The 24,841-nt window shown below is 39.3% G+C and overlaps 1 protein-coding gene across 1 annotated transcript; it reads right to left on the bottom strand.

Moving 5' to 3' along the window:
* Positions 1 to 2,597: 2,597 nt before the first annotated feature.
* Positions 2,598 to 16,004, bottom strand: HEY2 (hes related family bHLH transcription factor with YRPW motif 2). Its single transcript, XM_019729486.2, has 5 exons — positions 15,872 to 16,004; positions 13,869 to 13,947; positions 13,652 to 13,735; positions 11,279 to 11,360; positions 2,598 to 7,263 (listed from the first exon to the last, which is right to left on the bottom strand). The coding sequence occupies exons 1-5, from the start codon at positions 15,952 to 15,954 to the stop codon at positions 6,578 to 6,580; spliced, it is 1,014 nt and encodes a 337-aa protein (XP_019585045.1). The 5' UTR covers positions 15,955 to 16,004; the 3' UTR covers positions 2,598 to 6,577.
* Positions 16,005 to 24,841: the final 8,837 nt, after the last annotated feature.

Here is a 24,841-nt window from a genome sequence, read left to right as displayed (position 1 = left end):
AAGCTGCCTGCCGGATCTCGGTGTTTGGAGTAATGGCTAAATGTATTCATACTGAGTTATTGCTCCTGTGTTGTTTTGTCTGTGGCTCTTGCTCTTGGGGTTTGATAATGACAATAATGACATCAAAAGAGTAGCTCTGTCGTGAGAACTGGTCAGAGTGGGTCAGATAATTCATGGGTGTATTACTGAGACCCATTTCCATGATAGTTATGGTCAGGAGGGACCTGGTGTTTAAGTCTGTTCTCTTGGTGCTACACCTAGGCCTTAAGTCGGCTAATGATTCACATGGATATCTTTTGCTGGTGCAGGAGAGACTTACTGAATCTGGAAAGGGGACACAACGGCCCATTAAGCCTCCTTTACTGTAGCAGTGGAAAGATGTTTGTTACCATAGGCAACACTTGTCCACTGGGCTCGGTGTTACCACCATCTGATGGTCACCGGGCTCTATGTGGGTTTTGATGATATTATCACACCCGACCAATTTAACACTGTTATATATATATATATTTCTGCTCTTAGAAAAATCTCAAAGTAATAAAATAAATCTAACAGCGGCAGCTTGCAAGACAAAAAAATGTTGACTGGAGTAGTTCCTGTGGAGGAGGTGACTTGTGACTGTGACAAATACGATGAGTAAAATATATACCCCTGTGTTTTGCCCTCCTGACTGCAAACACATCTCTATCATCTTGCAGACCCAAAGGGAAGCCTATTTAAAGCAGCTGTGCTGGGACAGACTGGCTAGGATAAGGGAAGAGGCCAGCTACTGCTGGTCTGGGGAAAGTCTACACAAACTGAATAACACAAAGCACCCGTCGGATGTTTTGTGGGGGTAAAAAAGTCTTTAGGTTCTGTGTAATTAAGGAAAAAAGTTTAAAAAGAAGTGATGAAAGATCTCGGAAGCAGAGTTTTACTGTATGATAAATAATATTCCGCTTGATACTGAGTTTCTCCGAAAATAAGACCTAACCAGAAAATAAACCCTAGCATGATTTTTCAGGATGACATCCCTTGAACATAAGCCCTTTTGGAGCAAACCTATAATCAGGAAAGGAGGGGTAACTCAATTACTCAGTTGGTTTAGGAGTTTATGAGCAATTGAAAATTTATCACCCCACGTGTACAGGTGAAGCATTATGAATAATAGCCATTGTTAGGAAAACACTTTGTCTGTCTGAGAAAATGTGACTTTGTCTTCACTACAGTGAACTATTACAATGCAAACTTAAAGCAAGAAACTTTAGATTAATATGCCAAAGATACTCAACCTTCTTCTATCCCTTAAAAAATACCTTACAAGGCATTCTATCACATGCATGTACCATTGCATATTCATGAATTTCTTTATTCCCACAAACTAATAGAATAACAACAGAAGTTAAGGAAACAGAAAATTCAGTTCTCAGAAGACCAAGAATTTAGAAGCATATAAAAATGTCTCTGGTTATAAGAGTTTTGAAAAATTACACCCGTATAAACAGTTAACTGCTATAGAAAACATGCTTAGGTGTAGGCTGGAGTTTAGGTTAGTTAAAAAGCCCTTCCTGATAATGATAATTATTAAAGTGAATGGGTTACTGGACAGGTCTTTATAGGCCAAATGAAAAATGTTATTTTATGACATGATGGATCTGGAATGTATCAACATTCAGGATAATGTAGCCTTCTCCCCTCAAAAAACAAAATCTATCTTTTACATCCAATGGAAGACTGAGGGTTGTTTTTTTTTTCAAACTCAATTTACTCAGATATCTTACTCAGTGTTAATACTTGACCATTTTGCCTCACTTTTACAGAAAGTTCACTGATTAAGATACGGTACGTGTGACCTGCTTGAAAGTTAAAAGTTAAAATTAGGGAACTGACAAAATAACTTTCTTCTATTTTGTATGATAGAATAAAGTGGAGTTATTCTTTTTTCATCCTTCCATCTATTAAAAGGGTGATATGGTGGAGATTTTTATGCTAATGCCCTAGACAGATTTACTCTTGTCATTAGTTTGAAGTGATCCCAGGCAGGTTGCAATGCTCTTGGTTAGTCTGAATGAGTCTGAGACCAAAAAAATACTGTCTAAAGCCACAGCCTACAAGTCAGCTATGGGTTTAAGAGTCACACAGGCCTGTGTTGAGTCATAGCTCAACCTACTAGAATAAGACAATTAACCTCTTATTCTCCAATTCCTAATATGTAAAGATAATAATACGATGTATTTTATAGGACAATTATGAGGCTTAAATGAGGTAATAGATTTCAAAAACTTAGTGTGGAACTTAGCACAGAGAACAACTGAATAGTATTAGCAGCTAGCATTACATTTTCTTTTTTGGATTTGCGACTTAGAGTGGATGCTGGTTCTGTCAGGTATAGCAGAGGACCAGATTCCCTGACCAACTCAATTCCTGTCTGTTCTTTGCAGTTAGAAGTGAGGGAGAAAGTGGCACCTGGTACTTAAGTGACATATGCCTATTTGCTACTTCTCATATGTCTCTGACCCCTCATACAAGATTGTCTATGGAAGCTAAGGGGCTTTTCTCCCTTTAAAGATCTCCCATCGAGTTCAAAGACTTATCCTTCCAAAGAATATGAGCTATAGTCAGTTTCTGATGTCATATTTATTGTAGTGCTTTGTTGTAGTTGCTGAAGTATTCACAACTTCAGTTATTGCTTAGATCTTAACAAGAATTACAAGGCAAATCAAATTCCTTTCTTCAGGAAAATGCAGAGCTAGGATTAGTTCCACTAGGCAATAAAAACATAAAAAGCTTAAAAAATACATCTATCTTTAGATTATTAAGCTTATAGTCAATCCAGAATCTTTGATTTGACTAGGACCTTTCCTGGTATTTTTAAAGGACGTGAAATCAGCCCCACTTTAATCTATGTACATATCTAGCCATGGATTTTAAAAATTGCATTCAAGTACAATATTATGTTCTATTACAGCCTCAAATCCAAGATTACTTTTTTTCATTTTTATACTCTGGAAATTGGTATATCTTATGATCAATGTGCAAAGTTATATTGTGGTAGTTCTTTTCCATAAAAACTGACTTTAAAGTAATAGCATATCGTGCAATTAATGGAATCTTAGATGTATGAAAATATGGAATTCTAAAATCATCTTGCTTTATATTGATGTTACCTAAGGTGATTACTCTTACTTTGTGTTAATTATTGACAAAAAGAACAAGTTGAACATATAAGGAAGATTATCCAAAAGGCTTCATTATGATTGTTGATACATATGTACATGTGGACCGTAGAGCCATCACTCAAGTTAATATTTGGACTTTTCTTGTTTCAACATCACTTTAAAAGTCCTACAGATTTCTTCAATTATGATAGTAAATATCACATTTGTAATAGCAAAAGATTTCAAGGAGAGCAAAATGTCTCCCAAACAATTCCCAGAAACCCCTTTCCTTACTCCTAGAGCACTGCCTTCTTTTGAGGGTCCCTGTGAAAGCTAGGATGGTGGCCATACCTGTCACTGTCAGGCTGTAGGGTCACACTTTTATGTGCTACTTCACACCATTTGAAACCTGACATATACAGCACGTGCTGGGTACACAGAAGTTACTCAATAAATACCTCCTGATTCACTCCTGTGAAATACAAAACTGTTCTAATTAGGCATACATATAGCTTTTAACATTTGGGCAAACAAGATTTCTAAAAATGTCCCTTTTCCTCCCCCCACCCCCCTTTTTCCTACTAAAATTCCTTTGAGTTGATTTTGGGACTTTCACACAAATAAAAGCCACTAATACATCAAACCTTAAATGTTCTTTTTCCCTTGAACTATAAACACAATTTCTTTCCCATTTTGGTAGTAAACATAAAAATTACCACACCTAAAGGTGGAATACCACTTTCACAAAACATTTGATCAGAGATGAAAAACTCAGTGATAAAGATAATAGAAAGAGTGATATGTGATGTTAAAAGCTGATGATGTAAAACAATGATTGAGGACCAATTAAGTTTAAATGACTGAATTTACTCTAATGATTATCTTTAGCAACATGGACAACCCTTAGCAACTATGTGGCAAGTTGGTTTGCAAATCTTTTAATCAATTAAACTGAAAAATAATAACCCATATGCACCTGTGGGGGGAAGAAATGTCAGGAAAAAAAGGAAGAGAAAGGGAGGAAAGGAAGAAGGGGATTTATCTTAAAATATTTAATTCAAATTTTAAAAAAAAATTCTGATCTCTAAAACAGTTTACATTCCAGAAAGGAAAACTTGTTTAAATGCTGACATTACAATAGGCACAGAATCAGCTATTAGATCCTAAATAAAAAAAATATTTCTATGCCAGTTGTCTACAAATTATGATTCAAAAGCAAACTTCAAATACTACTAAATCCATTTTCTTATTTGCTACCTAATTCCACCAGAGCTAACTGAAGACATTATAACCACAGAGCTTACAGATAGGAGAAACAAGGTGATCTGTTTTTGCTCATCTTTTTTACCCATTTCCAGACAGAAGAAATTAGATGAACTATATGCTTTTTTCAAAACAAAAATAAGAAGCCCCCCAGCTTTTCCTTTAACTTTGAACATAACTGACATGCATAATAAAAACATTTTTATTCATTTAATATGTTTGGCCCAATAGCTTTAAGAACTCTGAAATAGTCTCTTTCAGGCTTCATACCTATATAATTTTTACAGCATCAAAAGAAATTTTCATTGAGGTAGGTACAGAGGATTTATCATCAGGAGGCATATATATGCCTATCATGTATGCATGTGATTTTTAAAAACACTACAAATGTTGTTGAGTTACAAAACGTATGACACATTCTAGCTTATTATCCTATGCTGGGTATACTATTCTTGTATTTGCACTTTTCCAAGAACCATGATTAAGAATAAAAGGCAGAGGAAACTAATCACTTCCTGTCTCCAAATAACGTCATATCCACTTATGCTTAATTGATTTACAAGCTCAGATAAATGCTATTTTCAAGCAGGCTGTGAATTATGTCAAATGACTTTGAAAAAGCAAAAAAAAAGAAAACCATGGCTTAACTTGTTAGTGAAGGAAGGCAACTCATATCAACTTTCCATTCTGCAAAGCAACTCATCCACATAAAAATAGTCAAAAAGGACTTCATTTAATTAGTGATATGTAGACTTTTGCATAGAAAAAAAGGTTACAAAGTAATGCACAAAAGACTAGGTACAGTAATTTTAAAACAAATATTTAAAAGTATAATTTTGCATAATGTTTAACATTCTCAGGTTTATTGCTTTCTCCACACAGCAGAGAAATGAAGTGCATAATAATACATGCTGTGTTTTTATCTTTCAAACATAAAATCTCACGTGTTCAATTTCAATGTATTAAGAGATAATTTTGTCATTAAACAAAATAAAAAACAAAACAAAACCAAAAACACCCTTATGTAGCACTAGTCTAGGCATGGGCAAAAATAATTTCTGTACATCCCATTGCATACATTCATCTTGATTTGGGATCAAACACAATCGCGAGCTTGACAAAGAGCATTTAAAAATCATGGCTTTTCTCTTCCCAATGCTCTCTTCCTGTCTCATCACCTCCAGAAATGCAACTTCTCCCACAAAAGGTGACAAGAATACACAGTGCTCATTATCAGGACAAAACGAGGAGGATAAATATGTGAAACAGTCCAAATGAAACTGAATAAATTAATCTAAGCTTTTATAAACTGGAGTTTTCAAGTTGGCATGAATCAAATAGCCTCTGGTGGGCACACAGTAGGCAATGCTCCTGGGTGCACTCTCTAAATGTATGGTTTATTTAAAGAAGCACCATATTTTGAGCCATGGAAAAAAAAGTGCCTGGGGATTTGTTTGCAGGCAGGGCAGAAATACTTGTTAATCTGAGCACTGACGGAATAATTGCTTATACCAATGCATTGCTGAATGTCATCACTTGGCAAGTCTGTACAGAGAAAGCAAACTAAGATAAAACTAGGCCTTTCAACTTGAAAATTATTTTCAGCAATCCTTTTGGCCAATAAAAACCTTTTGGTTTCAACAGAGTACTCTTGTCTGGCATCGTATGTCTGCAGCCTAACACACGAAGTCTGTCCCTTTCCTTTCTTAACCTAACCTCTCTACTCTTTTTTACTTGTGCAATGTTCTACGTTCAGAAAAAAACAAAACAAAACAAAAAACTTTACTAGCTCAGGCACTTAATAAAAACAATTTTCTTTTTTCCATCTAGTTTCAAGAGAATTCAGTCAGGACATTTTTCTTCTCCAACTCAAATATACTGATGCATTGCTCGATGATACAGTCCATATATTTTCCAGGAAAACTCTAAATGGAAACAAGTGTGAAGTTTTCAAAAGTTGCTGGTATCAGTTACCAAGCTGCCTTAAACAAAAAAAGAAAAAATAGAAAAAGATAATACCACATTTCCACTTGTGAGGTTTGTGTCTCAAATAGCTTTATTGTTCCTTTGTGGATCTGTAGACATCTGCATGGCTACCTCTGGGTGCAGAGGTTTTAAGCTGACTCTGAAATGAAGGACATTCAGTTACTATTGCAAGAAGTTCACTTTCTGGAAACTTAAAAAGCACCCACTTCTGTCCCCCAGGGTCGGTAAGGTTTACTGTTTGTTCCACTGCTTGTCTGCTGGGGACTGGACGTGGCTGATACTGACAGAGGAGGGCTGATGGCTGTGGCCGCTGCCACTGCTGCAGCAGCGTTTGGGGGGAGCATGGGGAACGCCCCTGCGAAGGACAGAGGGAAGCTGTGCGCTGCTGCGGTGGCTGCTGCAGCAGCCGCATGGACAGTGGCTGAGAGGGACAAGAGAGAAGTGGAGAGGGGTGGCACGCATGGGGCGACACTGCCCGTCGACGGCATCCGAAGGGCAGAATCTGCGTGGGCAAATGTGGCCGTGAGGAGAGCGGAGCCGTGGGCAGGAGGCACTTCTGAAGTTGTGGAGAGGCGGCAAGGCGTTGACTCCGAGGCGTGGAGTCCGTTGGGTTGGAGCAGAGCTGCGGGGAGATGGTGGAAGGCCGCCGCCCAGTGGTGCGGATGGAGGGGGTGGTGGTGGTGAGCCAGAGAGGACGTCATTGCCGCCGCCTCCCGCTGCGAGGCACACGTGCTGAGATGAGAAACCAGTCGCACCCGCAGTGGATCCGAGGAGTCCAGGCCTTCCACAGAGCTCAGGTACCTCGCCACTTCCGTTAAGCACTCTCGGAATCCAATGCTCATGAAGTCCATGGCAAGAGCATGTGCGTCAAAGTAGCCTAAAGGGGGTTCGAGCAAAGTGGGGGCCAGGAGAGACAGCGAGACACAAAACGATCCAATTACTAAGAGTAACCACCGACTATGTTCCACTCTGTCCTTCGGAAGATTTAGGTAGAACGACGATCCTTTCTGAAAACGTTGCCTGCTATTTATGGTTGTTAATGATTGCAGAAGTTAAGAAAGTGTACCTTACAATTTGCATGTGTGGCAACTTTGGCAATGCTTTATACTACAGTTGTTCTTGCAACCAGATATCAGAATGGGAGGAAAAATTAAAAACATCCATGTTTCAAACATTTCCAGGAATAAAAAAATAGTGTCTCTCCTTTTGTATTGTGGCATAGTGAAACTCCTTAGTCTAACTTTTTCATGGTAATACAGAGCTCCAGTCTCTCTGTCTCTGTCCCATGAGTTAGAGATTAAAGGGTTTATCTGAAACATCCTCACTGTCTTTTATAACACAGATTTGAAATGCACATCAACAGCCTTAGCACTTTCTGAAAGAGGGCTTTTCTTGAACCATCACTTATTATATCTTAAAAAATGCTTCTTGACTCATAGTGAGTTTCTTTTTTACCAACAAAGTGAAAACATCATGTCATTACTTTGCACGAAAAAAATTTAATAAAAATAAAATGGTTAAAAAAATATTTTTGGTTACTAATTTGAAGATCTTATGTTTCTATCAGGCAGTATAAGGCCGCTTTGCTGATATAAACTTACTATAACTCTTACTTTTCTTGAAGATCAAATATATATTCCCTTCCCTGGTTAGCTTACTTTTTCCTGGCATCCACCCAAGAAAAAAAATGTGTGTTAATTGTATCAGTGTTTATGCATTCATCCCCAAGCCTAAGGTGACTACCATAAAAATAGCTAGAGCTGGGTCACATTTATGAGAATCCCTTTTTACTCAAAGATAATACATTAGAATAGAAAAACAGTAATATCTGATTATTATCAGTGTCAATTTAAGAATACAGTAATAATCAGGCATTTGGGGAAATGTCACTATTTTGAATGAGTGACCTCCAGTATGTAAAAATATATCCTTTTCAGATTTTTTTTTTATCATTTGTAACATTTTTTTAAAGTTAATTTTCAAATTATAAGTTTAATCTCTTTTATAAGTTTACTCACTTTTGGGATGTCTATATACATAAATGAGAAATATCACATTCAAACACAGTTATTTTCATCTAAGGCATTTACTACATTATCTTTGTTATGATTTTGCAGATCAAAGTATTACCTGTCTAATTTATCTATTAATAATTAAACTATCTTATTCTGTAATCAAAGCACTTTGAAAAACAGTAGTCACAATATTCAAAATCCTGAAGCTAGAACTCCAACAGAAATTTGAAGGTCAAAAAGACATTTGGGGCAAAAATAAACACTATTAAAAAGTAACAGCACAGAGATGATATAAGAGAATATCATGAAATGTGGAAGATCAGCAAGAAAAATAGTTATCCCAGAACTTCAGCATAGTTAGCAACAAAGCCCCTGGGATTAGGAGGAAAAGCTCTTGCTAAAGAAGCAGGCTCCACAGAAAGATTTCACATGAGAATCCTCAGATTCTCTGTGCGACTTTTCAGACTTCTGACTTCCATGAAAGAAGGTGGGAGATAATCATCAGAGTAGACAGAGTTCAGAAACCCAGAGGGATTTAGAAATTTAGGTTATCCTACTAAATCCTCCTAGAAACGACTGCAATATCGAGATAAGACTGTAAAGAATTGAACCAACTGGAACCATAGAAGCTTCCAAGAATTTTCATGAGCAGGCAGGAAATAATTGAAATTTGTGGTCTGCCAGCTATAGGTTGCTGTATATGGCAGAGTTCTCTGTTGCACCTTAAGGAATATAAATTATGCAATTCCTATCCTGTTGGTGAATACATAGGGAAATGACAATGAGCAACTGTCTGCTGTGAATGGATCCTAGGCCAAAAATAATAGCACATGGGTCCATATCACATAGTCTGTGCCATCACTATGCTATGGCTTTAAGTGAATAAACTCACAACAACCTTGTGAGGTGGACACTAGCACTGTCTTCATTTTACCAATGAGGAAAGTGGAGCTCAGAGAGGGTTAGTCATTTAACAGGGTCAAAGAGCTAATACACGGCAGAGCCAGATTTGAAACCAGGCACCCTAACTGCAGAGTCCATGCTCTTCACCACTACACGGTGAGGCCCCCATAGCAGTTGTGAGTCTCACATGGTGCGAGCCCACAATGCCAGCCCCCCATCTGCAAGGCCTACACGTCCTCCTACTTGATGACCTTTCTAATGACCTGGCAGTCAGGCCACTTGTATGGTGCTTGCCTGGAAATGTCGTTGATAAACTATTCTGGGATGAATTTTCGGACTGTTCAAGTAGCCAAGAATAGCAACTGAGTTTTTATAATAAGGCATAAGAAAAATGTTCCTCTTTAGAAGTATAGCTCGTGCCAAATATTTGAAACCCTGATAAGAATTCTTAGTCTTGTGGCTGACAACGCCAAGGGAGGCAGAGCAATCAAGCAACTTTTCTTGCACTATCCTTAATTCAATGGTTCTCCTAGTATCCTGAAGTAGCAGGTGTAGAGACAGAATCATGGGGCCTGTAGAGCTCAAAGCACTGGTGTAGGCCTCACAGTGCAGCAGTGTCCTTTGTACTTCGGCCTCAGGTCAAAGATGAGGCAGTGGCCAGGAAGGGCTGGATCCTTGGCTTTTAAGATTTCACCCAGTTCTCTTCTCCATTATGTAAGAATGTTTGCATCCTACGCTTAGGGTTACATTTAATGAGTAGAAATCACAATTCCATGCCCATTCATTCAGGAAGACTCCTTGAGAAGGTGCAACCGAAGGTAAGTCATACCATGTGGGCTTCCCTATACAATGATCACCCCCCACCTGACACAGGTGAAAGATCAGGGCTGTGTTCCACAGGTCCTCAATGGTATGGCCATAGTGGAGTTAAAAATGGAAATATTTCCATACTACTTGATAACCAGCTATTTCCCTCCAATGCTCTATTCTGGCCCTGATCTAGTACAAACTATGACATTATGTAGTGAAAGGCTGGTGCAGAGCACAGAGAAGCCTCCAGGGGGTAGGTGCAGCAGCACTCAGCCCCTTGTGGTACCCTGTCCTTAACCAGCTATGAAATATAATAAATAACTCCCTTGGCTAAGATGAATGGCAAAGGCTTACTTGAAGGGTAAAAAAGATACAAAAGAGCGAAATCCAGTCTGAGTGATGTATAAGAAACAGAACAATGAAATCTGTATGAATATTACAGCTTTAAGGAACTCAAGTCTATTTTTAGCATAGGTGAGGGTCCAACCCTGACCCCCTGAACAATTTTTCCCTAAATCACTATCCACTACAAAGAACATCTCTCCAGGGCACTGGGCTCAGGGCATCTGCTTCTGTTTGCTCTCCGCAGGAATGACTACTCACATTAACAGTTTCCAGCACAGATTCACTCCCTGCACTTCGAATGCTCTGTCTGATCTAAATCTAAGATGAACTGAAATCTGAAAACAGCAATGAAAGTAATTTTATAGTCACTTCTTTTAGAATAGCTGCATTATACTGAGTCCTAGATCTGGTTTAATGAGGGGTTCAGGGGAAGAGAAAGAAGAAAAAAAAGAAAAAGATTGCCTCTAACCTCCTGTTTATGTTTGGATGTTTGTGTGTTTGTTTTGTCTTTCTGTACAGATTTCAGCATGCACTTCTGAAGTCCCAAACAAATCTCTGACCAGGCTGCTGTGAATGAAGCTTTACTCCCACAGTATTATGAAAGCAAACACAAGCCTAGGGTCAAGTGCTTCTTTTGTTCCAGAAGTTCTTTCCCACGAGTTCAATCCTGCCATTAGCATTGATTTCCATGGCTTTAATCTGGGACCTCCTATCTCAGCTTGTTAAAGAACTGTTCAGCTATGACTTCCTTATAATCTTAGGAAGAAAAAGATGGAGAAAGAAAGGTGTAAAGTGGGGAAAATGAAGTCACCTACTTACCTTTACCCCCGGTTGCCTGAAGCATCTTCAAATGATCTACTGTCATTTGAAGTATTTCGGCTTTTTCTAACTTTGCAGATCCCTGCATAAACAAATAATAAAATCTTATAAGTCCTATGGAAACTATTTTGGAACATTTTACACTGGATTTTCAATTTTCCCTCTCACTAGAAAATTTTAAGTTTAATTCTTTTCATAGAAAAATCTGAATTCTTTTCAAACTTTACATGAAAACACTAATTACTATGTCACACCCAATCACAGTATTTCCCATTTTAACTGTTAAAGACTAAAAGGCATAATAATTTTTTAATCATAAGAATAACTATATTCCCAGTATCACTCCACTAAAATCATTATAATTGTGAAAATCTCAAACTTTACATCCTATCAGTACCCTGGTTAATAATAGACTTTATTTTATTATCCAATTATATAGGACATCCAATAGTCCTATATTATGCTGAAGTCTAGACCAGTTGAATAAAATCTAGAGAATAAGGAGATAAGATCTTAGCAAAGTATTGTTGAAAGTAATTTTTTCAAGCAGAAAATTCTAACAAGTCTTTAAGGTAATTCATAATAGACCACTGGTAAGAAGAACCAAAACTGCAATAGGGGATTTTTAATGATTTTTTTCCCAATAATCACCAGCAGGTGTCACTGTGAATCCCAAGATCATAAACAAGAAAGCATAATTTACTTACCTTGTAAGTATCAGAAATACTTAAGGATGTTTGAGTCCTTCAAAATAGTTCTTAATAAAACTGTCTTGAAAATATATTTTTATGTCCCTCCCCCCTTTTAAAAAAAAGGCAACCTCTGGGACACGAAGTAAAATAAAAATGTGCTACCTCAAACTGTCTCAGAGTGCTGTGGGTGGCTTCAATTTCCTGGAAGAGCTAAATAATTAAATCAATATGTTTTTCTGAAAAGGAAACTGAAGTTATTTCAGGTTCCTATGCTTTACTTGTTTTGTGAAAATTATCAGCACCCAGTACATGGTGAGAATGCCAGTTATTTAAACTGCTTGAAACAACACCCTTCTAATCATATTGTGACAGGGCCAGCTCACTACGGGTTGGTAGCCAAGCTTGGCAAATGGGAAAGTCTGTGTTTATGGTAACTGCCAAACAACTGAAGTTTGCTTTTAAAGTTTGTTTTAAGTCTACATTTAAGGAAAAAAAACTAACATACCAAGAAAAATAAATCACCAAACTAACTGTGCCTCATATCTGTGCTCATAACAGTACTCAAACTAAAAACATCACTGATTACTGATATTTTTCATTTTTAGCCTATTGTCATTTGAAAATGCTACCATATCAAAACTATAATTTCCACATTACATTTAGTTTATCAAAGACAGTTTCAAAATACAGAATGGGTGGCTTTTTTTCTCTTAAAAATGTATAATCAATAGCATATTCCATCTTGTACTTCTGTCAATGTTCAATTTTTCCATGAAGATGTATAGTAGTTTCAGTGAAAGTGACTAATAACAAAACTACAGTCTGGATAATTTCCAAGGGCTTTGTAGGGCTTGCTTTATAATGTTTGTGATTCATGAAATAAACAGCAAATGTAATAAACAAACAACTGCTGTGTTATACTCTAAATTGAAAGTATTTTCAAAAAGGGTATGATGCCACATTCTTTGAAAGATGCTCTTAGAAATCTGTGCCATCAACCATGGCAGCAGGAGAACAACTTTTCCAAAACGACAAAGAAAGATTTAAATATTTGGTTTCCTACTCTTTTAAGTGGGCGATTTTTTTATTTTTATTTTTTGTAAAGGAATATTTGAAAAAAGGGGCACATGGCTAGTTTGATTTTTACCAAACTTCAAAAGAGATGTTGTAAATCGAACATCATTCTGTTAATCCAGGAATTAAAAATGAAACCAAGTGGTTTGGTAAGTAAATTTTTTTAGTATTATTATTTAGAAAGTAGAGCTAGCTATATTACTTTCTGGGCTTTGGTCATTTTTACAATAAAAAGCTTATTTTTTAAAAAACTATTTGAGACAAAAATGAAATTTCACATATATCTCTTTTTCTGAAGAAGACTACATACAATTTGGTTTTAAACAAAACCACTACTGGTCTTCATAGAAAGAACAGAGAAAGCATGAACATTGTTACCCTTAAGGGGAAAATAAGCTCAAGAATGGAAATGTTTTTCAACTTCACGATGGATTATGTTTTTAATAGTTTTGCCACAACAAAGCATTTTATTGAAATCACTGCTCTGTGCCAGATCAGAGCACATATACTATTATTTTAATGAGCTTTAACAAGAACCCACATTCCCAGTTGAGAATCAGATTTTTTGAGATTTTTGGTGGAGTGGTCAGGGGTGAGGGTAGCTTACTTGTTTTTCAAAAGCAGTTGGCACCAGTCGTCTCAGCTCAGATAAACTGTTATTTATCCGATCTCGACGCCTTTTCTCTATTATCTATCCCAAAGAAAGCAAAACAACAACAAAAGTTTATGAACACACAAAAAATAAAATTATTCATAATGGAAAAACACAACTGTTACACACTAGGCTGGATTACATGAAATAAAAAGAAAGAAAAACCACATACCCCTCTTCGTTTCTTTCTTGCCATAATCTGAGATGTTGTTGTTGGAGAATTCGATCTAATCACAGAGCTAGTACTTTGCCTATGAAATAGGAAGAGTATGTCAGGTGCTGTATTACCATAACAATTGTTTCTTCTGGGTACTTGATGGCATCCATTAAAGATTCAGAGTAATTGCACAGTTCAGGTTTGTGTTTATTCTTTATTCTTTACTCTTAACATACTTTGCTTTCAGCCCTTATATCTCTTTGCAGGTAGGAATCATGCCTTTTTAAAAATTTTAATGAGTAATCCTAGATGCTAAATCCATTGGCAAAAACATCCCTAAACTTTTATTACGTCTCCCAGTGAGATACTTATGGGCAGTCAGGGTGAGAAGTTAGACATTAGTTTCTTAAATGTTTCTTAAAAGTCAACTAATCTCTAATAGCATCCTCCTCCTCAATCCGGTCAGACACACTGAACAAAGCAAAGCTATTTTAAAATAAAGGCCATGTTTAGCACCACTACCAAACATATACAGTCATCACATATGCAACTGTTGTACCTAGATGCAATCTTCAAAATAAACAGCAGTTATCTTAGTATTCCAAAACTTCAATTATTCATATCTCACAACAGGAACAAAAAAGACAAATGAAATGTTTTGTATACTAATCTTCCAAAAGAATGCCCCCAATTAAATGCCACAGGTACAAAAATTAAAATTAGGTCAATACTACGTAGATAAATGTTTTACTTTGAAAATGAAACTTGTAGGTGAGTATCGTTGTGCCTTCAATCTAAACTGAAACGTCTAGGTTTCTTAACGAAAAGGTATTTTATATTGAAAGTATAATCAAATTGTTACTTTGCCACTTACAATTTTTATCATCCTTTCTAGTTTTATCTGTTACTCTTCATAATTCATGGATTCTATGCTTCTTTATATTCTCAAATTCTCCAGGTTCCTGTTATTCTCTTTCATTTTAGAAATGTTGCACACACCAGGATCTTATTACCTCACCTTCTCATTTCTGGATCTTATTTCTGAATTAACTGTTTCCCTCATTCCCACACCTTTTCAACTGGTTTCGCCTTTCACATATCTTCTGTTTTTCTGATCTCATTTTTTAAGATGATACATTTTAAAATTAGAAGATACTTTGCAAACAATGTTTCATATAAATATCTTTGCTCTTACTGATTTCAGGCTTTGGTTTGTATATATTAGAATAACAGCATTGAAAGAAAAAACAGTATTGCAAGTTTTCCAAAAGTAGGAAGAATTCTGCGTTGAGTGACAGCTGCAGATAAATAATTAAGGTGCTTCTGAGGATGCCAATTAGAAGCAATTATCATTTGACCCGCCTTGGCACTAAAATGCCTCGGTAATCTCCCTCTGTCACTGGAAAGTGGAGGTCTGGCTTCTGTGATCACGACCTCGATCTTTTCCAGACTTAAGAACAAGCAGTCAAAGAGATGATGCCAGAAACTATCCTTACATCTGTCACTCACTCTCTCGTCAGCCTAGTCACACACGTCAACCTGGAAAGCTCAACCTACTTAGCCTTGACATCCGCAAGCTGCTTTAATTTCTCCAGAAAGGAAGTTATCTTTTTAGTTTCTTTAAAACTGAAAAAATCAATTTGTTTCTCTTTTCGCCTGGCCCATTTTGAAAATGCTCCCACACACAGTTTCAGGGCCGGGGGCGTCGCCCATCGCCGGGACGTGCCTGTCCGTGTACCCCACGCTGGCAACCCGGCACCCTCCCTCGCCAACTCCCGTATTCTTGTCAGTCGCGTCCCCGGTCCTCTGCGCCCCACCCCTACAGTGAAAACCGACATCCCTCGCCCCACCCAATGCACGCTCCGTGAGCGCCCACCACTCAAAGTTTCTCGGGCAAAACTTTCCCGGCTCCGTTAGGACGCCGCGGAGAGGAGCCTCGGGATTTCCAAGGAGCTGCTCGTGCACAAAGCTCCCCGACGCCTCGGGCTCCGGCCAGCTCCCGCCAAGCCTGAGCTCACCCCGAGTAATTGTTCTCGCTCCCCACGTCTATGGTCTCGTCCATGTCGCTCTCGGAGGTGGTTTCCTCGCAGGGGCGCTTCATCGCGGCGAAGACGGCACGGGGCGCAGCCCGGCCGGAGCCACGGACGCCGAGCCGGGCGCAGCGCTCTCCCTGCCTGCCTCTCCCCGCCCTCCCTCCCTCCCTGGGCCCGGGCAGGAACCGCTCCCGCCGCGGCGCGGTCGGCTCCTCGCGGATCTTTCCCACGCCGCAGCCCAGCTCCGCCGCAAGAGCAGGCGCCGGCCACGCCCCCCCGCGCGGGCGGGGCTACCTCGCCCGCCTCCCGCGCGCAGATCCGCACCGCCCGGGCGGGCACCGCCTCCTCGGGATCGGCGTGGCCACGATTGGCTGGGGCGAAGGGGCGGGTCCGTTCTCGCCCTAACCTGCGGCGAGGCTCGGGCTGAGGCGTGGGAACGCGGCCTTACACCTGGGGCCGGGAGCTGCGCGCGGGCAGGGAGAGACCGCGGTGAGCGGGAGCGCCAGGCTGCTCTCTCTAACTGGGAAGCGTGCAGACGTGGGCGAGGGCGGGCAGGTGCGGGGCGGGCTCTGGGACCTCGGGGTTGGGCCCTCCTCCTCGCCCCGCCGTCTGCCGGTCGAGTTTCAGTCCTCTGTTTAAAGAATAACCCCAAGCGCGTGGCTGAGTGTGAGCGAGTGTGTGTGACGTCGAGAGGCGCCGTGGCGAAACAGAGCCTCCCACTCGGCTGTCCCTTGTCTGGACCCAAACTGCTGAGTGGCTGACCCTGGCGGTCACATTTGCCCTCTGGGGGTTTTGAAAATCTTGAATCAAAGTTACTTTTCTCCCGAGCGACTCCCGGGGCTACTTCCGCAGCCTCCGGGCTGTGAACAGATAAGGACGTGGGTTTCTCCGACCAGGTACCTAACCGCTGGCGGTCGGAGGGCCTAAGAGGTCGGCCCCCCACAGAGTGTTCGATTTGCTCTAAATCAGTTATTTTCATTTGACCAATGGGGCTTGGATAGTTGATCCTACCGAGTAGACCGTGGGCTGGAGTTGTGTCTACTCTGGTGGCAGGAAGGGCTAGAGCAATAATGCGGGTATTTCAAGACACAATTTTAGTAGTTTTTCAAGTTCGAGTTTTTGGTGTGTGCAGTCGCTGCCGTAGATTTAATTAGAATCCCGAACGTGAAAAAAAATCGCTCTTGGAATTTGAATTTTTTTCAATTTCCTAAACTGAATTTTTTCAGTTTCCTAAAGCTCGAATGCGTGTCGAGGTTTTAGTGCATTGGACAACGTGGGTCGTAAAAATTCTAGATGTACTTTCAAAACATGTTTTCAAGCTTCTCTGTCTCCATGCTCTGCGGTATTTTTGAACAGGCTACGCAGATGTACCTCCGTGATGGCAGCAGGGGTCAGTTTGCCCGCCCGTGAAGCGCAGTACCGGGAGGCGGGCGGCGGGTGGGTCGGGGGACAGCCGGACCCTCCACTCAGTGCGCCGGGACACCTCCGAGTTTATAGGAGAAAAGCCTCTAAGAAAGAGGTGTCTACCAGTCACCACCACCCTTCGCCACTAACCGATTCATGTATTTCCGGGGATCTGCTCAGAGTGTTTCTTTGACACTCCTTTCTCTTCTCACACAAGACCCGCGCGAGGTGGAGAGCAGAAAAGGACAGGATGCGACGTGAAAGACCCGGCCGGGCTGGGGTTGGGCCCGGGGAGAGCGGGAAGGACTTGTAGCCAACGTGTTAAGCCCTCATTAAAACACAAAACGACTTAACCTACACTCCCCCGTCTCTTTTGTACGGTCCCCACCGCGTTGCCTGCAATAACCGTGTGAACAGAAACCCGAAACGTTCCATTCTGACTTGTGAAATTTAACTCCGGGCAAACACAGTCGGCGGGGGTCGGGCGGGGCCTGGCGGGGCTGGACCCGGTCAGCTTAGGACAGCGGGGCCACGGGGGGCTGTGACCCCCCAGCTTGGCTGTGGCCTCAGGACGGGTTCCCGTGCGTCTGCTGGGCTGCAGCACCAGCGTCCTGAGCCTGCTGCTTGGATCTGAGCCGGCCCGCATCCCACTGGCTCCCGGTCCGCTCAGCTCAGCGAGTGATGAGCCGCAGGCTTGCGGATCAGCCCCGCATGTCGTCGGAGGATGCGCCAATGGCCGGTCCGCACAGACTGCAGAGGAACGCGCCAATACGGGCCTGGCGCGAACTCGTCCTTCACTACTTTCAGCGAGGGCAGCATGTTTTTCCAAAAGCGAATGCCTACAGGTGCAATTAACGTTTGCCACGCGAGCCAATTAGCCGGCGATTTCAAACGCTGGGGGGCACAACCTGAGATCATCGTTGAAAAAAAAAATAGTTCTTTCCCACTATACTGGTGTATTCGATTACAATAATTGTGAAAAATTGCTAAGAGGGAACTGGTTTGCTTGCAATAAAGTAGCAACTGGATATAGTTTCCCTATATTTTTCTTTGAAGACTTAACCGCGGTACCATGTTATAAAAAAAAAGTAGCAGGGACGTTCGAAAACCACACATTGACTTAATGTCGCTTAAAAATATTTTTAAGCAAAGAAGGTCATATTGTACAAGTGTTTAGAACAGTACATGGTACATGGTAAGCGGTATATAAGTCTGTTAATAAACAAGAACGCATAGGGCAAAAGACCTCGAAGATTTGAACACCATGATACGATTTATATGGTCACTTATCTGCAGAATATTTAATTGCAATTAGGCAGCACGAAATTTATAAATTAGTCTTTTATTTTCTTTCAAGTATTCCATTTGGCTATCCCCCGGTTAGGCACCGTGTCTGCTCGGTCTTCCACTAAAAGTACCTCTCGGGTTGGAGTGAAAAACGGGAGGAAACTCTTTAAAACGCGTCCGCATACTTAAAAACGGCGGTGGATTATCGCGGGGTTGGGAAGGGAGATGTAGGGCTGGTGCAGGAGGAGAGAAAGAATAGACAAGATGAGAGAACCGCGGCATTTCAAACCTCGTCGACCCTCAGCGACATCCTTTTCAGCCAAAGTTGGTCGCAGTCTTCCTAGGAGGCCCGGCAGAAGAAAAGATGCCCGCGCGCAGAGCAAACCACAGTTCTTTCCTTTTTCAAAGATTTGTACAATGAGATAATTAGACCGACAATACGAGGGACTTTCCTAGAAACGAAATGTCATTAGGAAACAAAACTCAGGACCAGGGATCTAAAGGGATTGGAGGAGGGGAGAATCAGCACCTTCCTGAAATTGGTCATCCCGCCCTCTTTCTGTGCGTGTGTGATTTAACTCACTTAAAGACATGAGAATGAGATGTGGAATGCCGAAATCTGGAAACATCAGACTCAGTGGTCCTGAACTTCCTCCCCAACCATCCCTCATCCGTTTAATATAAAGTTACAGTTTTTGCACATGTACTTATAATGTGGTGATCTTGACCTAATCTTACCTTGTCCTACAAAATCTGAGTTTTGTTGCACAAATTAATGAAGTGATTATTTCGCTGCAATTCTGAAATTCCCCTTGCAGCATTTTGGGAACAAATCTGCATCTTTTAAAATTCTTCTTGGTCTGCCTTTTTCTTTATTAGAGCACTCTGATTAGTCAAGATCAGTTGTCACTTTATTTGTGGCTTCTCTGAATCCTTGGAGGTGCTGCTCATAATTACTTAAAGATTGTTGGCCACTCTAGTGTTGGGTTCTCATAGAAAGTCACTAAGGCACGACAACACTTTAAAAAATGTTTTTACTTAGTTTCTCAGTGAAATACAAGCAGCTCTGTTATTTAAAGAACTTTATGTTAGCCTGAGAAGCCTAAGAGCACATAGTTCAAATTGAGTCCAACATTTTGCCCTATCTGAACTATTATAATTGTTTACAGTTTCTCTTGCAAAGGGCAGACAAGCAGGTTGCCCTGAGAGAAGTTCTAGTCTATTTGTAAGTACTGGAGCAGGTGACAGGCACTTGCATCCCTAACTACTTGGCTATTTTAAACCGCAACCCTTTAAAGTGCCTGTGAGAATACTGCACTCTGAGAGTGGAGGCCAGGGGCAAAATCCTTGTAAATTTCAATACCTTTCTCAGCATCAGCTTGGCAGCAAGCAGGCCAACCCAGGGTCACTGTGGGACACATATTTGCAAGCCAGTAAAGCAAAACAAAGCTGAAAGCAAGGGCAAATTTAGGCCCACCAACCTTGAAGTCATCTATAAAAGGGAACTGCTTTACCAGTTAATTATTCTTGCCTGGTCAGCCACACAAAGTGCATGGTATTTCTTGGCTCGCTCCAATAGGTGCTACTTATTTGTTACATCAGAAACTCTAAGTTAGGAAATCTAAGACCCAAAGCCCCCTTTCTTGGAAGTTCAAATGTTTAAATTGATCTCTGTTAAGGGACAATTTATTTAAAAGCTTTTATTTCATGAGTGGAGTTATTAGTGTTTAGCACATGCCCAAGGATGAAGGTTGGTTTTATTGCAGGAACCTTGAGAATTGTGTAATTAAGTATCCAGTTTTCCATACCACTGTAAGCAACAGTCAAAAGATAACTACACTCACTATATTAACTTCTACTTTGTGAGGGTTAAATAGATGTTGGCAGCCTTTTAAGGAAATTCTTTTTAAATTTTCATTTTCTTGAAGTTGGTTTGATTGACAGATTCCCCCCCCCTTTAAGGAGGCAGTTAGATATATTTGCGTCTCTCATGAAAATAATCTTTTAAAACTAACTGTATCCCCGTCTTCTAGAATAGAATGACATATAGTGGATGCACAATAAATGGTTTGGAATGAATTTCTTGTTGAAATCAATGAACTATCTGTCTTTTTCTGTATATATAGAATTTAGATGTTTTGGAATAATAAGATAGAAATAAACAACCATGAACTAAAAATCCAAGAAAAAATGAAAAGAATATGCTTAAATATGAGCAGGAAAGCATTTTTTGTGAATGGACACTTTGTTCAGCCCTGAGTTTCCTGGCAGCCAAGTGAGAAAGAGAAACATAGTGAGTTGTCTAATTCTTGTAATCAGAAAAGATGAAGCACATTTCTTTTCAAAAGAGAGAAACTTTATTCACTGAATTCTGAAAGAACTACTGCTTTTGTTCACAGACTTAATTTTTAAATTTTATTTAAAGCAATTATTTTCTTTGTCTAAAATCTTCCCCCAGTATCTATATTAAATATAACATGAACAAAAACATTCATATTATGCAGAAATGAAGATAATAGTTTATCTCCTAACAGTTGAATATGCCATCTACTAAGCTTTCAAGATTAATTAACTGACATTAATAGGACAGTGTCTCACAGAGCTACAAAAACGTGGATTCTCCCTAGAAAAGTTTTTATTTGAGTTTCAGAAAGAAAAATTTAATCAAAGTTTCATGGATCTAGTTGGTTGGCATTACTTGATGAAAGTGAAAGAGATAGGCTCTACAGTTTCTGAACTATCAAGTAAGTGCTCTGGGAAAAAATGAAGACTAACGGTATTTCCCACTAGAATGAACATCTCTATTTTCTTAACACTTTTATTAGAAATCTTTACTAGATGAGTTCACATTTATGCCTTTATCTGCTTATTTTTAAATTGATAGATGACTTTCTACAGACCACTCATAGATTGGAAGTAAGTTTCCAATTTTAGATTTTCTCTGGAAAAAAAATACAGAGCTTTTATTGGAGTTTCATACTTTGCAAACCTATTGAAGTACGTACTTTACAAGAAACAGAGAAACAGCAAGTTTCCTTTTCCTAGACATGACTTTTGTTTCTGGCAGATGAGTTTAACATTCTTGATATCTATTGGTTGAAAGACACAGCATAGAAGTTTTTTTTTTTCTTTTCTGACTTTATCCTTCATAATTATTTAATAATATAATAATGTATTGGGAATAGGGGACTAAACTCTTTTAGATATGAATTTCATCTTAAGTAATAGTTCATCCCATTGCTAGGAAATGAATAAAGAAAATAATTCTCTGGGGAATACAATATTCATTAGGACAATGCAATCTGTTTGGAAACAAAAGGTCATGATGCTTAGCAGACAGCAACCAAGCTCAGCTGCAGCAGGGAGCAATGCTGTGTATTGTACCTTGAATGTGTAAGAAAGGTGCAATGTACATTTCCATGACACTTTTAATTTGAGAATCCTGGGGCGTGATTGAATCATGAATCAAAACTCACAGAACTGCAAGATCTACTTGTCAAGGCTAGCTATCAGGATTTTGCTAGAATAACAATCTCAACAGGAACATTAATAATGTCTGAAAATAGAAGACAAAGATAAACAGAAAATAAAAATCCTACATAAATGATATATATGGATATATATGTGTATATCTATCTACAAATAGAAGTATCTATACATGGATAGACATAAAAGCCACAAAATAAAGGTTTTTGAGTTGTCATGACTTGATTGTTAGCAGATAAAAGTCTATAGTAATATCTGGCACAGGCCAGTAGCTTAAGTCAGAAAGGAAAATGCTGCATTTTGTAATTAAACCACCATTTGTAAAATGGAACTTACAAAATTTATGTTTTGTGTGTATTTTCTCTATTTTTGAAAACTGGAGTCATTGTACGAGGTATGATCAAAAGATACAATGAATGTTTAAAAAATGTATTATAGTAAGATACATTGCTATTAATCCCCCTCAAAATACTCCCCCTCACTTCGAACACACTTATCCCACCATTCTTAGCACTCTGGAGCAGTTCTGGAAGTTCTCTTTCATGAGTGTCTTTAGTTGCACTGCTGTGGCTGCCTTGACGTCCTGAATCAATTCAAAACGTTTACCTTTCATGGTCATTTTGACTTTGGGGAAGAGCCAGAAGTCATACAGTGCCAGATTGGTGAATAAGGTGGGGTAATGTTTTTATTTGACAGAAATTACCATACCAGAAGCTATGTGTGACATGGAGAGTTGTCATGATGGAGGGTGAAATAAAGACACTCATGAAAGAGGACTTCCAGAGCTGCTTCAGAAAGTGGCAAGAACAATGGGATAAGTGTGTTCTAAGTGAGGGGGAGTATTTTCAGAGGGATTAATGGCAATGTATATATACATTTTGTAATTTAAACATTCACCATATTTTTTGATCATACCTTGTATTTCGGTTTATGTTATTTTAGATACTGAAATATCTTATCTTTTGGTATTCTGTGTCAACATTTTAAATCAGTTTCTTTATGCAAGTTTTAAACTGTCGACCCTTAGAAAACCAGACTAGTATTTTGAACCTCTTGGTATAATACAATGTATAAGATTGTTATCTTAAAGGGTTGGAAGAGTGATTCTCTCTGGTGTTCAGGTGGAACACCTGAAAAATTATGTTCTTTTTATATGAACTCATGAAATAGCTATATACTTGTGGACATAGATTCTAGTTGAGATAAAAGAGGTTTGAGCAAAATTTAAAACTGAAAAATTCTAATCATAGATTTATTTGTTTTGGGTGTGAATTGGAGAAGAATGGCCATACTTTCATTTTAACAATGAAACACTTTGTTCTCATTCAAAAATGTAATTTGAGAACTGATATATAAGGAACATCACAGTGGGAAACAACAACAACAAAAAGGAATTCTAGGTTGGGAGATGGGGGGAGTGATCTAAAAATGAAATCAAAGAGATTCTAGACAGAGGTCACTGACAGAACTGCTAGTGTGTGTACTTGAAAGTAATAAGACTGCCATTAATCATGGCCTGATTTTTCAAACTGGGCCTCTCCTAATTTGTCAGTTCTCATTTCCAGGTCCCAAAGTATTCAACACCTATGTTGAGCAATGCTCCCTGTTAAGGAGTGTGGGTGATACCTGGTGAATACACCTCATTCCTGGTCTCAGGAAATAGCAGGGGAAATAATATAGGAGTCTAAACATAAACAACTGTTACACAAGGCAGGATGTATTCAAGGCCAAAATAAAAGGAAAACCGCATATTATGGGTACAAAGAGAAAGAAGATTCATTTTTAAAGGGGGAATTTTATCCATGACAGCCCCCCAATTTTGTCTAGGATTAGAGGCAGCATTCCAGTTGAGGGTGCCCCAAGGATTTTGTTTTCTCTTTCTATTTCTATGACAAGCATACCATTTTTATTTAGATATTTATGGTGATGTCTTTGTATTGCTGTTAAACATTATGAGAAGGGTATCTAATCCCTATCATCCTTTGGTGCGATCACAGTATTAAGGGAGAAAGTGGCATTTGAGCAAAGCCTTGAGGGATATACAGAGTGGCTATGGTCTTAAATATGTTCTCTTGGAGAGGAATCAGCATTTATAAAGACACATGGAGGCTAAAGAGTGCAGCTGATTCTGAGGGAAAGATGGATGACCCTTAGCTGGAGTGAAGGATATGGAGGGAAGGTGGATGGAAGGGAGAGCGCTGTCTTGGGACCATGAATTAGGCTGTAGCGAAATCATGGTGGAGTTTGCATGCCAAGCTGGGTATGCTCTTGAAGTCACTTGAGAGTCATTGGAGGTTTTTAAGAGAAGTGACATGTTCAGAGATATAAAGCATTAGTTTGACCCAGTCAAGTTTCTTCCTTGCATTGTCATCACTAATTTGAATTGAAAACGTTATAGTAGAAGAAAAATTCCAAGACAATTTTTTCTTTATAAATAGAATTGTTGATACTCTGTTTTTCAGTGCAAGTCATTTAGCCACTAGAAGAGCATTGTCAGGTAGGACTCTTGACTCAGCCCTTGGGAAACTCATAGTTTTTAATTGGGTTCCTTGGGCTTATTTAGAGTGATCCCAATTAGATCAAAGTACACGTTCACTGTCTGTTTTGTGGCATATCACAGAATTATGTCAGGACTTGCACATTAATATTTACATATTTGTTTTAAAATCTGCCATGTCATAATTAAAATCAGTACACTGTTGCACTCTCAAGGATTAAAAGAACTTTCTAAAGTGAGATTTTCAGCTTCACTGACTTCAAAGTAACACATAATACACG

Source organism: Rhinolophus sinicus, linkage group LG05 (genome assembly GCF_036562045.2).
Source record: "Rhinolophus sinicus isolate RSC01 linkage group LG05, ASM3656204v1, whole genome shotgun sequence".
NCBI classification, from domain to species: Eukaryota; Metazoa; Chordata; class Mammalia; order Chiroptera; family Rhinolophidae; genus Rhinolophus; species Rhinolophus sinicus.
This window is presented reverse-complemented; position numbering and strand designations above follow the sequence as displayed.

Excerpts from the sequence above, each read along its gene's own strand:
- HEY2 (XM_019729486.2), bottom strand. The coding sequence starts at position 15,954 with ATGAAGCGCCCCTGCGAGGAAACCACCTCCGAGAGCGACATGGACGAG. Across the intron at positions 11,361-13,651 it reads CAACTGCTTTTGAAAAACAA|GGATCTGCAAAGTTAGAAAA; the intron begins GTAAGCTACCCT and ends TTGTTTATGCAG. Across the intron at positions 7,264-11,278 it reads TCAGGCAACCGGGGGTAAAG|GCTACTTTGACGCACATGCT; the intron begins GTAAGTAGGTGA and ends AACCCCCTTTAG.